At 49.2% G+C, this 17520-nt stretch overlaps 1 protein-coding gene across 9 annotated transcripts in view; it reads left to right on the forward strand.

Annotated features, from left to right (window-relative positions):
• PTPRS (protein tyrosine phosphatase receptor type S) overlaps positions 1-17520 on the forward strand; it is a 150104-nt gene that overhangs the window by 80456 nt on the left and 52128 nt on the right. For all 9 annotated transcript variants that reach the window (XM_082072273.1, XM_082072266.1, XM_082072270.1 and 6 more), the window contains exons 5-6: positions 1691-1879; positions 10898-11008. In XM_082072273.1, the coding sequence (XP_081928399.1) occupies positions 1691-1879; positions 10898-11008 (300 nt within the window). The remainder of the gene's footprint in view (positions 1-1690; positions 1880-10897; positions 11009-17520) is intronic.

A 17520-nucleotide genomic window follows, 5' to 3' on the forward strand; every position in this document is an offset into this window, starting at 1 on the left:
TTACTGTAGCATTTATAAAATGGTACGTGTTTTTGTTTGTGGTCAGGTTCCTTTGATACACGAGAGGTGTGGTTAATACATTTCACTCTCCAGTGAGTCACAATAGATCCTTTATAACTCTCCAACAATGGTCAGAGGAAGGAAACAATGAACATTTTAAAACACACAGTTGAGGCATTTAAACCCTTTTCTTCTCCGCAGTAGCTGTGCGCTGCTAATAACGGTATTAGTCAAGAGTTTCTTGGCCACGGGTATGAGAGCACCACACAAATCTCTAGCTCTGCCTTCATGTTTTCAGAGATTTTTAGAAGCTGAGTGTGGAATAGCTTGTACCCAAAGCACGGGGGTTTGGAGCTGCCGTGGAGCCCTACTGGGGTCTGGCCATTCTGCTTTGCACTTCCAGGAAAAGCCACCCACCGTACCCAGGACACTGGCTTTCTCTCTTGTTCCACCATCTCTGGGTTCAACCACACGTAGTTTGGCTCCATTTCTCCTGATACATAACGTGTCACCAGCAGGGAATGAGCTCTTGTGTTTGCTGTTGGCAGAGATGGTTCCCAACCAAGGGTTTCCAGCCCATCTCTTCACCTTTTTAAAAATCCTCTGTGTTATTTCCCTTCTGCTCCTTCACCTGCTCGCGGGATGGATTCAACACCATAGATTGCCGAGTCTGCGACTCCTCAACACGCCTCATTGGCAATGACAGAAGATCCCTATGAAGTCCCACCCTGGCGCCCTCATCTTCCTTCCAGGCCGCGCTCCCCAGAGCCTGATTTTGTGCGGGAAAAGCTGGCGCGTTCCTGAGCCGCATCAGCCCGTGTAGGACAGCTCTCTGCCACACGAATTAGGAGGTTGTGACAAAGATGATGAGGGAAGCACTGGGGTTTTGTATTAGTTCTCACAGATTAGTCAGCATCGGTTCGGATTGCCCTCGTCACCCTCATTAGTGAAGGCAAAGGCAAGATGGAGAGGAGGCGGGAAGCTCGGTTGGGCCTCGCTTCCAGGTGCTGCCGCCACGTCCCCCTTAATTCAGCAGCGCTCTGAATTAATAAATCTACAAATCACACCCTGTCTGACAGCACTTGGCTTCTTGTTGTCATGTGTGTCCCCTCTGGAATCTGCAGTTGGATGATGTTTTCCTCTCCCTTCTCTCGTTTCCACTGCGGCTTTGACAGGCCTGTCCACGTAGTCACTTTCATTATTTCTCTTATTATTTCTCGGCTTGTTTTGTTCGGTGGGGTTTGGGGGGAGAGGTTACCCCCTCCTTTTAAATGTGGCTGTGGAGATGGACTCTGCAAGCAGGGTCTTTGCCATATGTGTGCACAGTTTCTGCCGGGAGAACAAATAAGTGCGAGTCACGTACCTGACAGGGATTCGGTGCAAGACCTGGAGAAGCTTGGAAATTACTATCCCCATGCCCCAGAGGGTTTTAATAGATTGTATTTAAATTTAGAATCATCTTGCGGGATGTTAGAATAGTCACACAAAATGGACAGGCTGGTAAGTTTTACTGTATAATGTGTTTTTGCAAAGTATCTGTGGACCATTTACTGTAGCCTTGTTTTAAATAGCATTGCAGAGTGCTGGGCAACGAGTCCCCCTGATGTTTTATTCGGTGTATTCCACCGAACAGCCCTGTCAGCTGCCCCGCTCCCTGTTTAACCACTTTTCCTTTGTTCTCCACCACCAGAGGACCAGTTACCCCCCGGCTTCCCCAGCATCGATATGGGGCCGCAGCTGAAGGTGGTGGAGCGGACCCGAACAGCCACGATGCTCTGCGCCGCCAGCGGGAACCCCGACCCGGAGATCACTTGGTTTAAAGATTTCCTGCCTGTCGACCCCAGCGCGAGCAACGGGAGAATCAAACAGCTGAGATCAGGTAAGGTCTCTGTGGGAGACTGGAGGAATTAAGACCTAGATGGAGCTGTGAAGAGGCTGCTCAGAGGTTTCTGAAGCAGAAGAGGGGACTGATAGACACCGGCCCCACTGGTGTGGATTAGGGCATTAAGTTTTCTTTGGTTTTGGGACTCACGTTCTTAACAAGGGAGTGGTTGGAGTGTTTTCCACTCCAGCCCATCCTCCTGGCCTTCCCCGCTGCCTGGTTGCCATAAGGGGAATCTCAGCCGGGAAGCTGGTTCCCATCCAGGAGACACTGTGGGAAGTTCGCTGGATACCGGTGCTCTTGCAGCTCAGGGAGAGTGGGGACTGGATAGGGCTGAGGATTTTCTCCTCAGACCGAGAACGGGGTGAGGAGAAGTAGAACCGCTATGGCAGACGTGGCTTTTCAGGCCACACACGCCTGGGATAGGGTCTGCGGTTCGCTTACTCTCGAACCTCGGTCCTATTGGTGTGAACCGAGCCTCTCAAAGCTGGCGCTGAAGAACGGCTCTTGAGGATCTCTCTGCATCCAGGCCCTGCAGCCATCGCTGGAGAGCACTTTGGGCATCCTGAGGTGACCCCTTGGTGCTGCCCATGCAGTGATCTCCATGAACAGATGTAGCCCAGCTCCGTGGCTCCTCTCACTTCTCCCTCTTTCCCCATCTGCTTGTCCATCTGTCTCTTTTGTTTGTTTTATGTTTGTTGTTTTGTGTCTTGTGTGTCAACGTGACATCTCTTAATATTCACATTTCAGGAGCTGTTTTTACACTGGTAAAATGTGCCAGTTCGCTGTGCGTGAGAATGTGTGTGTGTGAGAATGTGTGTATGTGTGCGAGGAGGGCACAGGTGTATTTATTTTAAAATACTACTGAAAAAGCACTTGCATTGATTGCTGCAAAATTAAACAAGCTTCGGAAGCTTGACCTTTTAACAAAACTAAGCCAAGGAATAACCCTTTTCAAACACCAACTGCTTTGACCCGGCCTAGAGCAAACGTGTCTGTGCGGTTGGACCGGGTGAGCATGAGCGTCGCTTCAGCCACTCAGAACATTTATTTGGCCAAGATGGAGCATTTTCAGGGGTCTTTTTTGGACCGAAGAAACCAGTTCTGAGCACTGAAATGCTGGGTCTGAGCATCAGAGAACGGAACCACCTGTTTTGTTCTCTTGCCTTGTTTGGCAAGGATTCTATATAAAGGTTTTTAGTTCTTTGTGCCACCAGTGGAAAAGATTCAGTGTAGTTCCAGTTCAGTGTGGCTTTTATACACCTGCATAAATGCATCCTTATTCAGTGAAGCAAACTTACAAGCAGATACTTAAACTGCTTTGTTGAATTAGAATGGATTGTCGAATCTCACAAACACAGATGAGATTGACCTCCCTGTTTTATCATAACAGCTGAGGCAAATGCAAATTAAGAAAAACCCAATCACTCAGCATAAATAATGAGAGGTAAACTAGAATTATATCGTGCTCTGTGACCGTGATCTGAAGTGTGAGTAATGCACGGGCAGATTATTTTTAATACATTTATCATCTTGCTCGAATGCCTTTATGCTCTTTAACTGGGTTTGATCTGGTGTTTTCCTTGAAGCCACCTGAGTGCTGCATTTTTATTGCAGCGCGTTGCTGAGCAGGGTGAACTCTTGGCCTTTCCGATAAATCAGAAGATACCTGCTGAGAATTAATTTCATTTACAGCTGCTCTGAATTAGTGAACTGTTGAAACCCTGAGGCCTCCCTGTTGTCCTTAGGGGTAGAAACCTGTTGGTGTGCAAAAGGGAGCGCAGGTTCCTGGACAGCCAGGGCTTCTGAATCCCCCTGTTTCAGCTGCTTCTGTGGCCTTTCAAAACTCGCATGTTCTGGGATGCCAAAGCCTGTGAGAATGCAAAATACATTAACATTAGGGTCATCTGTACCGTGTTAGTGTTTTAGTCAGGGGAGGGGAGTTTGTTTTAAGACAAGGCAGAGCAGAGTGAGGTGTGGATTTGTAACCTAAGTGTGATGTACAAGGTGACGCCTGTTTGAACGCTGATGGTGTGAGTGCTGCTCAAGTCAGAACTTAATTTAAGACATTTATCTTTCCAGAAAACCACCTTTGGTGCCAGAAGTGTGGCACTAGCACACGTTAGGGCGTTAGGTGCTTCAGGACACTGCTAATGAGCTTCAGTGTCTTTCACCCACAGGTCATCAGAATGACTCCAGCCCAGCTTCTTGGGGATTAACAATTACACCCAGCTAACGAGCCCTCTGTGAACAGGAGTGCAGGGAGGAGGAGCGACCCTGGGACTAAATCACAACTTCGCTTTGCGCTAACAGGCTTAGCAGAGAAAACAGCGACTGTGTTGTCCCAGAGTCCTGGGCTTTGCTCCCTGGTGGGACAGACACCCAGATTCTCTCTTGGAGATAAAGTCGTCGAGCTGCTTTGTTCCGAAGGGCGTTAAGAACTGAATTTATATCAATATATGAGTTAGTGGCGGACATGCAGATTAGCTCGTTAAAAGGTACAGGTGAAGTGTCATACACAGAGCTCTGCAAAATTGGGAAGCTGTGTCCAGATTCGGTTCTCATTGATACCAAATATTTTGCTGGCGATAGAAATGGACCTCCAAGACCATGGTCGTTATATTCACATTGTCCTATGGACCCATTATTTTAAGGGTCTTCAATATAATTGGGAAACAGGTCATTAAGCATAGGGGGTTTTCTGTATGAAGTATACATTATATATATTATATATATACATATATTTTTTCCATCTCCAGATAAACTTCCCAAGCAATTGGCAATCTAAAGTTTGGGGGTTGAAAAACTGTATTGTCGGTCGAAGGAGAGTGGGAGGAACCTCAGTGTGAGCTCCTGCTTCCTTTGACACACATGAACATCTCGGCCCTGGAGACCCCGCTTGTCCAAGCGCTCTTAGAGGTGTCAGAGAAGCAGATACTCGGGGTAACCGCAATGCCGGCGGTGTCAGGACATGGAGCCGCTGTCCTGTGCTCGGCCGTGCCACCCGGGGGGTGACACAGCCACCTCATATCACACCAACACTCCAACCTCTTGTGTCTTGTTGTTGTCTTCTGTTCTCTCAATAACTGGCTATAACAACCTTTTTTTGTTTGTTTTTCTTTTTCACTGTTTTTTTTTTAACATTCAGAGACCTTTGGTAAGTTTGCTCAATTAAAAAAACCAATCAAACCGAAAAACCCCAAACCTGCTCATGTCCAGATTTGTAACCCTTCCCCTTGAAACTAATTCCTTTGTAACAGCTTCTTGAGAGGCATGCTATGCATTTCTTCTACTAACTCCTCAAATAGGGATATTCTGCCCTCATAATGAATTTTTGCAGGGGTATTGCAGGCTACAAAATGAATAATAATCATCTTAATTAATCTATCTGTCTAAAGAGATAACAGCTAATATGAAGCTCCTAACATTGGATAGATTTTTTTTGTAACTTAGCAACAGTTGTCCTGGAATTCCCCAATGACACAATAGCTTGTACCCTGGAACTGTGATAATTGTGTTCACACCTGCAGGAGGTCTTGGAGTTTCACATCTAACAGGGTTATTGGCATTTTCAGGAGGGAGAGGTGGGGATGCGGCCGTTTCCAATTAAACCTGCAAATCCCAGGTCGGTGGCTCCGCAAAAGGGTTAAGCAAAGGCAAAGCCCCCCCCGTCCAGATCGCCCGTGTCCCTCGAGGAGCCGCGAGCCTCTCTGCAGAGCTCCCGTCACATCTGCTCCCTCTGCCAAGTCCCCTTTTGTTAGCAGAGATGTAGCAATTGCAGCTGTCAGCCAGGATCCGGCATCTGAAAATTACAGGAGACCCTTGGTGATTGCTGGCTTGTTTGGGAGCCAGAGCTCTCCCCAGCGCACACGTGTGCTCGCACGTGGCCCGACGGGAGGTGGGGACGTGTTTGCTGTCATTGCCATGGCAATGGTGACTGTCCTCCTCGCCCTGTTTTCAAGGCTGGGTGAATCCGGAGGCAGTTTGCTGGGTGGGCAGGCAGAGCAAGGGGTGGTGGAAGAGCAGAGCCTGTCCCCGGTGACACACGGGGACACCTGGATGTGGCATTCCGCCTGGCACCACCTTGGTCCCTTATCATCCTGCCCATCCGGGAACACACAGCCTCTAATTTTGCCCTAAAGAAGTGGATCTCCAGATCCCAAGAGGGTGTGGAGTGCAATATGGATAGTTTGCAAAGCCAGCTTTGCACTCTGAAGGTCAGCATCCAGTGTGAGTTCTTCCTCCTTTAGTTTTCTGCAGAGCTGGTGCTTTCGTTTGCATTGGCCCCTGCACCGTTAGGACAGCAGGCAAGGCAGGTATTGAACACAGGTGCCTCCCCTCCACCGGCACGAGCCCTTAGCAACATTACAGAACCTCTCAGACTTCTCCAGAGTAATTAATTAATTTCTTATCCTCTTCTAGCACCATCCTGCTGCCCTGATGTTGAATATGAAGCTGGTTAGATGTGAAACTCCAATAGTGAAAATCTACCATCTGTGTCACTGCTGCCATTCAAACTGCTGCTCTTTCCTTGCGGGTTACTTGAGCTCATTTGGATTCAAATTCTGTCTGCTCCGTCGCCGGTGCGGGGCATCTTGTAAAACGTGTTCTGCTCCTCACTTCTATGTCCCGTGTGCCAGAGTTAGAATTGGGAAGAGCAAGGTGGCGTTTCTTGGCTTATTTTGCCCTCCGAGAGCACAGTTTGTCTCTGAGAGCTGCTCTTTCCAGGGGCAACGCTGGTGCTTAGAGGGAACAGGGAATAACTAACCTACAATAACCCAAGAAAGTAACCACAGCTGCTGTATCTGTGCTGACAGAGCTCTAACTTCAGCGTGTTTCTGTCAATTAGAGTGAACCTTTGCAGGAAATGACCAGGCTCAGCCAAGGCCAAAGCAGCTTCATAGCGGTGGTGATGCTGGGGTCTCCTCCCCTCTTTTACCCTCTTCCCATTAGCCTGCTGCCAGATTTGTGCCACAGATGGCAGATTTTCACTCCAGGTTTTAGACAGAAGGATGTATCAGAGGCTGTTTTTATTTCCACTGAATTGGAGTATAACCCTTTGCTGCTTTCTCTTTCTCTCGCGCGCTTTTTAAAACCTTCCTGCCGTCTCCCGCGTGGAGATCTGCCCCAGTACGCGCTCCCCCCACCTCTTTCTCTTTCAAGCGCTGTCTCTCCAACCTTTGTCCTGACAGCTAACCAACCTGCTTTATTAACCTTAGCTAGTTCCTAACCCTAACTAGATGCTAACTTTTCTCTAGCAAATAACCTAACCTCTTAACTAGAAGCTGAGTATAACTAGAATCTAATATCCTAACACTATAATACCTCTCTTCCCTCGTCTCCTTTGAAAAATAAAGGTGAACTGTAATCAGTATCCATACTTTTTACCTTCTATCCTGAAAATGGAGGACTGAACCGCAGCACAAGGATGAGCAGGGCTGAAGGATGAGGAGGGAAGGGGATTTCTGGTGGCAAAGGCAGAAGATTGGCACACGGGAGGCTCGGACTCCCATTCTCGCCTCTGCCACGAGCTTCCCTCTGTGACCTTGGGCAAGCTGCTTCAGCTCTACCTCAGTTTCCCCATCTGTAAAGTGAGGGTAGCAATGCTGCCATACCTCACTGGGGGAGAGGAGAGACTGTACGGCTGATATTCAGCATGTAATGAGGTGCTGCAGGATGCTGACGTTGTTAACGATGCCAACAAGCACTTGCATTTCTCCTTAGTAAGAGGCGATACTTGTAATTGCGGAATCTGCCCTGTTCTCAGGATTGGGGTAAAAACCAACCAACTAAACCCCCTTCTTTATAAACTGTGTGACAAGTTTGAATGCCACTGTGAGCAAAAGGACCTGCCGTGTTCTCAAAGGAAGATGGTTGCAACCTCAGGAGGTCAAATGGGGGGACAGTGATTTTACCATTGACACGCTTCAGCAGGCACCATGTCCCTTCCTGTGCTCCGTGGGCCCTGCCTGGGCAGAGCCTCGCGTTGGGCGCCAGCCACAGCTGGAGGGGGTTGCAATAAAAACCCAAGGGAGACGCCGTCACCAGGCGAGCGTAGCACAACTCTGCTCTCTCCATAGAGCCCCCTCCTGCCCCCGTTGTGTGAGGTGGCCCTTCACTCCTCCGTTAGCATGGCCTTCAGAACATCTGGGAAAGCCCTGACAAGGACATGCGATGAGTTCCTCGCACACCGGTGCCAATAACTCCAATTTGGAACCAGGAATTCGCTAGCAAAGGTGGGATCAAACCTGCAGCTCGTAATGTGGTGCCAGGTACCTGCCTGTCCCTTATCTGCAGACACAGCCGTAGTGCCAACCCTTTTCCCCTGGAGCGATGAAGATAAACGCAGGTTCATCGTGTGTTCTGCAAGTAGCAAACAGTAATGTTAGCTGAGAGCTTGGAGACCTTCTTTGAATTCTTAGCAACAAAATGGAGCCAGTCTTCAGATTTTTCAAGCCAAGTGCCATGGGACTGGAGTGCTTTAAAAAGGGCATCCCCACCTGAGCACCCTGAGCCCCCTTCAGTCTGTCCCTGTCACTGAAGATGAGGGAGAGCAGGAAGTTTCCTACTGGGAACTGTCTTCCTTGACTCAGGTCCTTTTCCCACGGGCAGTGCAGGTGTTTGGGGTTTTACAGCCTTGTCACTCATTTTCTTTGTTTCCTTTGCAGAAGGTACACCGATCCGAGGTAAGACATCCCAGCCCACTCACTCACCCACTCTCCAAACACCTCACTCAGTTCCTGTTTCATTGACCTGTGCTCTATACAGATTCTTGTTGTTGTTGTTATGTTTCCTTGTCCTGCTTCACCTCTGGATATTTCTTTTTTATACCTGTCTTTATTTTATATATGGTTATAGTGTCCTTTTTCGTTTGCTGGGTGCACTTGGTAATACTGATACTGTTATTCTAATAACGTCTCGGGCTGTGCTGCCTCAGATTTATGGCAGAGTTTTAAGAGCTAATCTCTCCAGGATTGTGATGGACTGAAGTTTATCTTGAGCATTGTATTAAATGCTAACAAACTTGGTAAATAGGTAGGACCTTCTCTTGACTGGTGCAAAGTGCTCCTGAGCTATGATGGTGGTGAAAGTTTTCCAGCCCTCTGCTCAGTCAGATCTTCAGCATTTACCTTCTCAGCGTACTCATGTGTTTGGATTTAGAGCCTTTTTTCCCCCTTCCTCCTCACTCTCTTACCCTTAGGTTTTTCTGGGAAACATACCCATGGTAAGTAGCTTCTGCTCTGTCCCTTTATGGAGCCAGAAAGATCCTACACCTCAAGCTGTCATTGCAAATCACCAGGAACTGGGTGTGCGCCCTTGGGAGACCCTGCTTTGGTTTTTCTCTACGCTGGCAAATTTAAAAGCCCATAATTCTTTGCTGCTAAAAGCAACAGGAGATGCTGTAGGTGAGATCTGCTTTTCACACGTCATCTCTATTGGCTCCTGACAAGTCCTGAAAACTCATTGCCCTCTCCGCAGTGTAATTTCCAGCACTGCATTCGCCAGCAGAGCTGCTGTGGTCTGGATGAAAGGGCTGAGTCCCGATTCCCCTGCAGCTCACGGTTCTGTCCCTGCTCTGCCATGCGGCGGCGTCTCCCCTTGGATACACTCGGACAAGCAATGCTCACGAGCTGCACAAAACCCAGTCTGGAACCAGTGGAAGCAACCCACAGATTTATCCAAACGAACAGCAATTTCCAGGAGAACTCCGTGGCCAGCTCTGCACCAAAGCGGAGCCTCCCCATGGCAGCACTCTCGAGCCGCCATCAGTATGAAACACGCAGTCTGTTTGCTTTGTAACCCCCGTTATGCTGAAATACCCACAGAATGAGTTGAGTTGGGTTTAGCAGCTCGCGTTGGGGTTTTTGGTTGTCTCTGCTGTGCCTTTGGGAGCTCCCGGATGCTGCCGGGGGTGCTCTCACATCTCCCCCCGCTCACGGAGGAACACGAGCTCCTGTCCTCACGCGAACACAGCGGGTTTTCCTCCCCGAGGAGGCCGTCTCTGCAACCAGCCATGAGATCATTTGCACTTTTCTCCCTTCAGATTTTATCAATAATATTACGCCGAGCTGGAATTGTTTGGTTTTCATATTTAGGTGGGTTTTTTTTTCCAGAGATGGGAGCTAAAGAGTCTTACCACATGTGAGCTCTGTCCATATCTGTAGTATAACCATGTACTCCTAATACATAAAACATTTGATAGCCTGTTGAATTATTTATATAGTATATATTTTACCCGGAGTTTTGCAGGGATAAAGCCTTCTGAGGTAAATGAGGCAATTTTCTTCCATGTAGTTACATGCAGCATATCTCTGCATGTTTGCTTACAGGAGCGTTTAGCATGGGCTCTGGGTATGTTCCTATAAACTGCAGCAGTGTACAGGTTTAAGAAAGACCTTAATCCTTTTGGCCCAGCCAGTGTAAACCACACGGGCAATTTGGAAGTTTCAGTGCAGTATTTACAGGGTTTTCCCTTGGGAATATTCACTACCAGTGAGGTGCTTTTCGCACCGTAGTGAATCAGGTATTTAGGCACAAAGGGAAGGCAGCGGTGATAAAAATGCCCCAGGGACCCCCGGCAGTAGGTGACAAAGCCTTGGTCACTGCTTCAAATGGAGCGAGGGAAAGCTGCGTCTGATGGATTTCCAGGGATCACAGGAACAGGGATTATTGCCGTTGATTTCATGAGTTCTGGTGCAGAATGCCTGCATTGCAGAAACCACAAAAGTTGATACTTCTGCTGGTTATTTCAGTACAGAGAGTAACACTTGGTGTAGAGGGGGGTATTAAATTGTCTCTCCCTGTTGGGTGCGTGTCCAGCCTCCCGCTGAGCACAGACCTGAGCTGGTGTGTGCAGAGGGCTCAGGGCTCATCACCCCAAACCCCCGGGGACTGTCCCAGTGTCTATTGGTCCAACCAGGGGAAAAAGCAAAACATTGCTGCTATTACTCTCTTAAACACCCAACAAAATGGTGATGATGGTGTCTTTGCTGCGGTCTTCTTCTCTCCTCCCAGGTGGCCTGCAGATCGAGAGCAGCGAGGAGACGGACCAGGGGAAGTACGAATGCGTCGCCAGCAACAGCGCGGGCGTGCGCTACTCCTCGCCCGCTAACCTTTACGTGAGAGGTAGGGAGCGCGTCGGCTCACACCGCTGCCAAACCCCCTGGATTCAGTGTCCCCAGCTGCTCCGTCCCATCCTGGCCCTGAGCGCAGGGGTAGCACCGGTGTTAATCATGGGATCCCTGCAGGGGGTCCTGGTGCGCCCTCGCTGCCGCTGGCTCCAGCCGTCGCGCCGCTGTCGCAGAGCAGCGATACGAGGCTGCGTCGCTCACAGCGAAGTCAAGCGTGACCCAGAATAGTGTCCCCAAGTCGCTGGCAGCCATCAGCCTGCAGAACCCAGAGGGGAACAAACGGCGTTGGCTGCAAAGAGGCCAGAAAGCGCTTTTCTCCCAAAGGATCCCGCTCCCCGGCGGTGGGAAGGTGTCGGTTCTACTGGTGTGGGTGCGAGAGAGGGGAGGACCCTCTCAGCCCGTCCGCAGAGCCGTGCGTCCCCTGGGTCTCAGCAGATCGCAGCAGGAGGGTTCATTCTCGCTTCTCCCCAAAGTCCCAGCTGGTTTTGCCCTTTGCCAGCAGTAATTTGTCACCGGTTCCTTGGGCACAGGCTCGCAAAGCTGGAGACGCCAGCAGCCATCTCTGCTGCAGCGGCAGATCCCTTCACCCGCGGAACAGATGACAGGGGGATCGGCTTCTGCTTGAGGCCCCCTCGATGTTCTGCTAGCTTATTTTAATCTCTCTGACCTGTAATATTTCATGTGTAGCTTTGGTTTAACATCTTTCCACAGCAAAACCCTTTTGGTAATGAGGGAGCAGGGCTGGTCCTTCTCACTTTAAAACAAAACACCATTGGGTGGCAAAAAGAACAAGTTACATCCCAGCAAACTGTTCCCATTTCCATCCCATCGGCAGAGGAAGCGCCTCCCACCTCCACTCACGTTAACTCTGCGCTGACAGCAGAGCCATGCTCCTGTGTGCACCCCTTTCTCTCTCTCTTTCTCTCTCTCTCGTGTCTCACGCTCACTAAATCACATGCACATGGAGAGAAGGCTTTTAATAATTGAATGTTTCCAAGCTAAATTTTTTAAATAGCCTTTTGTGGCCAGCTGGAAAATTGCGTTTGAAATTTGCCCTGTCGCCTGGGCCCCGAAATTCTTCTTTTGGGAATGCAAATCTGGATCTGATACTAATTCGGGGCTAAATCCTTCGCAGACAGCTTAGCTGGAATGGATTGGGAAACAGGACAAAAATGTGGGGAGTTTTGCCTTATTATTTTATTTATAAATTTCCTCTACCTTTCTGGCCACTCGGAAACTAAGAGGAGACAAAGGTTGTAACATGGAGTCGCTTGTCTCCGCACCTGGATCCGGGTCGGCTCCAGGTGGCTGTAATGTGGATGTCACCCTTTCTGTCCCTGTCAGTCCGTGTGTCCCTGGGCCCGGCCTGCCAAGCCCGGCCCGGAGCGCAGAACCCACGGTGCGAGCAGGCTCGGCCTGGGCTCTGGGGGTTTTCATGCTGTTTAATTCCTCGTTTCTTGTGTGTTAATATCGTGGAAAGGTAACAAATGGATTCGCTTTGGCGGGAGGGGAAGCTCATGCACATTTTTCTTCCCGTTTTTTGTTTTCAAAGAGTCTCCAACACTCCTGTGTTTCCAATTGACTTGTTTCTCCCATAACATGCTTGTCTCTATAGAACACCTGGGATAGGAGGTGTAAGTTTGAACATTGCAAGGAAATGGTTTGGTTTGGTTTTGCTTTGCTTTTTGGTTTTATTTCCTTCTCCTAACGGTTCCTTTCTCCCGTTCGGTGCCGTGCGGAGTTAGCGGCGGCAGGGCCGGGTGCGGGGCTGGGGGGCGCGGGCCGGGGGGGCGGATTCCAGCCGCCGGCTCGGGGTTCTGCGCCCGGGACGGGCTCCGCTCCCCCTTCTCCAAAGAGCAGCTGGATGAAAGCAGTGAGGACTCCGTTCCGGGGTCGGCACCTCTCGGGTGCTGGTTCGGAATTAGGATTGCTCACGGTCTGACCTCGTTACAGAGCCTGGTTGTTCTCAGAAGGTACCTGGATGGGAGGGGGAAAGTGAGGAAGGCAGAAAAGAGGGTCGTTACTATCTTCATTTCTTTTCCTTTCTTTTGATTTTGGTTAAGAGAAAAAAAATCAATCAATTTGCAGCTGACAGCCTTGAGAAGGCCTTTTTTTACTCTCTCTGTGTTTCCCCTATTTTTCTCTTCTCCTCATGTCATTGTGTTCCGCATCAAACCCCCTTAACATCCCTCAGAGCTACGAGAAGGTTGGTGTGGTTTTTTTCTTTTTTACTTTCTTTACCCACATTTTTACATTCTTAAGAGAAAAAAAAAAATTAAAAACAATAAAATTATTAAAAAATAAAAAAGAGAAAAAGCAAGAAATCTTTAAATGAGCGAGACCCGCCCGTTCCCGGGTCTCGCAGAGATGAGTTGAGTTGCATTGTGGGCCTCTCTATGCATCCTTTGGTAATGTTGCTGAGTTCTTGCACTTCTTTGTCGTCATGGTTACCTTGCCGTTTGGACATTGGGCCTGATGCATGATAGGAGAATGTAACAATCTTCTTTGCATGCCACTTTTTAAATTAATTACAAATTATTTTTCCTATGTATATTACTCTGTATTTATTTTCCTTTGACGATTCTGATTGATTTGAAGTGGATTTAGTCTTCTTTTGGAAACTCTTCTGTTCTGTTGGGTTTTTTGCTTTCTCTTGAGTTCCCGTTTCTGTTGGATTGGTTATGCTGTGCTGTAGTTTATTCCAACGCATTGTGAGAAGCCAGTGTTCCTGCCCACCCGGTGGCAACTGAACTCCTCGATCCCTCCAGGAGCAAAGGAGTCACACAGCTCTAACGCCTGTCCATGGAAGCCCTGCTATTTGGGACACAAACCTGTGTTTTGGGGGGCGGAGGGGGGGACGTGGGAAGTGGAAAAGATGGTAAGAAACCAGGGTAAGCGCTCCGAGAGTTCGAGCAGACCCTGGATAACGTTATTGCTTTATTTCTTGGAGGTGTGGCTCTTGTTCCACATCCTGCACGCAAAGAAAGACCCTGATCCCTGCTCCGAAGGGCTCCCCTGTGCTCACCAGTAACGGCCCATTTTCCCCAGTGACACCCAACCTGATCCGCGCTCAGCCCCGCTGGGCAGAGGCACGAAGCGTCTCCCACGGTACCGAATCGCACCCCGTTGGCTCTGCTCCAGCACCGCGGTGCGTGGAAGGCCCGTCCTGTCCTCGGGCAGGGCCGGGCTCATTAGCAGCTTGGCTAACGAGGAAGATGCCTCGTCCTCACAAATGGCAGGCAAACAGCTGCCTTCTGCTGGCTCCACCTTACCCCTTTTTACCCTCTTTTTTTCCCCATTTTTGAACCGTTGTTGCCTGGGCACCTCAAAAACCAGCCAGAGAAGGCAGAACCCTCCTTTCTGAAGGAGCCTGAAAACCAGTGCAGCGCTGGTGGACACGGAAGAGGCTGCTGGCGCACATCTGGCAGCTGCTTCTCCGTTGTTAACAGCAACGAGAAACCTGACGCGTTGCAATCCAGCTGAAAACGCCTCTTTTCCCTCTTCTCATCTCCCCGTTCATCCCCTGTTAAGCTTCTGTTGCCTCCCGCGTGTTTGTCCCGCACGGGAGGTGAACAGGTGGGGTTTTGCAGTGTGGTGGTCGGACCGTTGCGCTTGGTGCTTTTGCCCTTTGCAGAATGCAGTGCCCTCCCCTCCCCTGTCCATGCGTTTCCCTCTGCCCGTCAGTCCTCACTACTCGATAATTACCAAAGGAGCGGCTTTCCTAGTGTACAGGTATTAAAGCTGTGTGATTTTTGAGAAATCCAGTGCAGTATTGACACAGTATCTGTCTCTCTCTTTCTCTATTTCTCTCTTTCTCTCTGTCTGTCTTTCTCTTTTTCTTAAAATGCTGAGATTTCAGTGCTCGGACCCTCAGTGCTGGTATTTCCCCTTCCCCCTTTCAAGTCTCTCCCCTCTCCCCATAGACACAAGGGTACCACTCCGAAATGCTGCACTGTCTGAACGCCTTTGTGAAGCAGCCAGCTGTGGCTCTTCTGACTCTGATGCCAACAAGAGGCAAAAAACATCCCCCAGTTCCAAAATTAAAAAGGCTTCTTCTATTTAAAAAGAGCAAGAGAGAAGGAATAGTATTTGAAATGAGCTGTTCCCATCCCACCTCCCTCCTGCCTAGGACTAAAAGGTGATAATCAGTACTAATTACAGGGTTTTCCTTCATGAATAGGAGTTGGAGTTTCAGGATTTAGGTGCAATTAAAAAGGGATTTATACGCCATTGGGTTTTATTTGTTTATTTTATCTTGCATAAAGTATTTCTAACGTGTCCAAACGGCGCTGCTGCTGCTGGAATCTCTTGTGATCTGAGGTTTTAAGGTTAAATTCTTTCTTAAGAGCCAATAAAAATAATAATAATATCAACAACAGTAAACTAGAGCTAAATTGGATGTAGTCACGATAGGCTGGAATGACACTGGGCGAGGAAATAGAGACTTGTCTGAAAGAGCTCGTATGGTTTGCTAGAAGTTACGGGCATGGTCTTGACATTATTGGCTAAGGGTGTATTGTGGTTTATTACAGATCAGATCATGCCATGGTCCAAAATAACAAAGAATCTGCTAACAGGGGATTTCCAAGGTCAAAATGCTGGAGCATCTTCTCTGGAGCCCCACAAAAGCGGATCAGAGGTAGCGAGGTGAATTCTGCCGCCAGCACAGGGTGGATGAAACACATTTCTCGTCCGAGTTTCACTTGTAGTCAGTGAAGAGAAAGACACAGTTCAGTGGGCAAGTCAGCACCTCGTGATGGGGATGTTGGTTTTTTATGGGAGCTATAACCTCACCTGGCTTTCAGAAGTCTCGTTGGATGCTTCTCTGCATCCTTAGGGACACAAATAGTGTCAAACTTCCAGCCCGTAGTGATTGCGGGCAGGACGGATGCGAAGCCGTGTGTATTGGAGCCACGTGTCCCGGTGCTGGTGGCTGGAGCTTCGTGCTTCTCCTGGCACGGGGGAGGCTGGTTTGGGAGCCTGGCAGCTCTCAGAGAATGGTTTGGGTTGGAGGGACCTTAAAGCTCCCCCAGTGCCCCCCCTGCCATGAGCAGGGACATCTTCACCAGCTCAGGTTGCTCAGAGCCCCGTCCAGCCTGGCCTGGGATGTCTCCAGGGATGGTTCATCCACCACCTCTCTGGCCAACCTGGGCCAGGCTCTCACCACCCTCAGGGCCAACAATTCCTTCCTCAGATCCAGCCCAAATCTTTTGTTTTTATCAGAAAGCAAATTTCTGTGTGTGGCACCTGAGCAGAGAGCTGTGTGTCCTTCTTTAACCATGGCAGAAGGGAAACACTTTTAACCCCTTTAAGACGCTTTGAATCTTGCCCAGAAGGGCTGAGACGCTCCGCTTTGGTGGATAAAACCAGACGGAATCGCTCACACCTGATGGTGTTTTTCTCCAAGCGTCAGCGAGTCAACTCATCCAGGTTTTGCCCCAGAGAGGACACACGTCTGTCTGTCCAGGATCTACAGCCACAGCTGCTTTGCCCCCTTGAAACGCAGCGCTTTGGAGCTCTCTCAGTTTGCAAAGCTTCAGGCTTCCCCCGGATGGCTCCGTTTGATCCGAACAGGCAGCTGCTTGGCTCAGACTGTATGGACGGGCCAAGGTCTCTTTCTGCTCCTCCGTGGTGTTGTAGAAACCCCAGAGCTGTGTGGGCTGAGCTTTCACACCCCCGAGCACACGGAGCTGCTGCTGCCAGCACAGGACGCATCGTCCTCCAATTTACCACAATTAAACATTTCCCCCTATTTCACACCGTGGTGCCCTGTCAGGAATACCGAAAGGCAGCAGTCGTGGTGCTGCAGGGATAATCCTTATGGTTCTTTTCCCCCTCCACTCGAGCTTCTTGTTGCTTTGCTCTTTTCAAGCCCAGGGAGTTTTAAATGGTTCAGCAGGTATTTAACAACCAGCACCGCTGTTCCTGCTTAGGCCTTTTCTGCTGGAGTCAAGTGCAGCTTAGTCACCCAGAATCAGGTTCTGCAGGCCAGATCCTGCTGAGAACGCTTCAGATACGCTGGGTTTATTTTCAAGGCTCTCTGGAAAACCTCAACTCATGGAGAGACTGGAGGTGAACCAGGCCAGGGTTAAACACGGAACAGCAAAACTAGTTGAAATCAATTAAAATAAAACCCGTAGAAAACGCAGAAATAACGTGCCTAGGATCTTCAGGAGGGAAAGCTTCAAAATACATTAAAATGGGACTAATTTAAGCAATAATTTAGCCTGCAGCCTGCTCCTGGGTTAAGATTGGCTCGTGTGTAATCTGACCATCAACCCAGGGCTGCTGGTCGCTCAGCCCGTCCCTCAATAGCCGAGCGGAGCGGCTGCCAAGCTTTTCGCTTTCAATGCCATTTAGAGGTGAGAAGGAACTAATTTCACTTGCGCTGCGGATTTAACAAATAGCCGCCAGGTCAAAACAGTCATTGATAGTTTAAAACGCAGGGATTTTAATACCTTGTTAGCCTAGCGTTGATAAACTCTTTAATGGAGAAGAGGGAGGCAG

The sequence above is a fragment of the Streptopelia decaocto genome (assembly GCF_964273445.1).
Source record: "Streptopelia decaocto genome assembly, chromosome: 24".
Lineage (NCBI taxonomy): Eukaryota > Metazoa > Chordata > Aves > Columbiformes > Columbidae > Streptopelia > Streptopelia decaocto.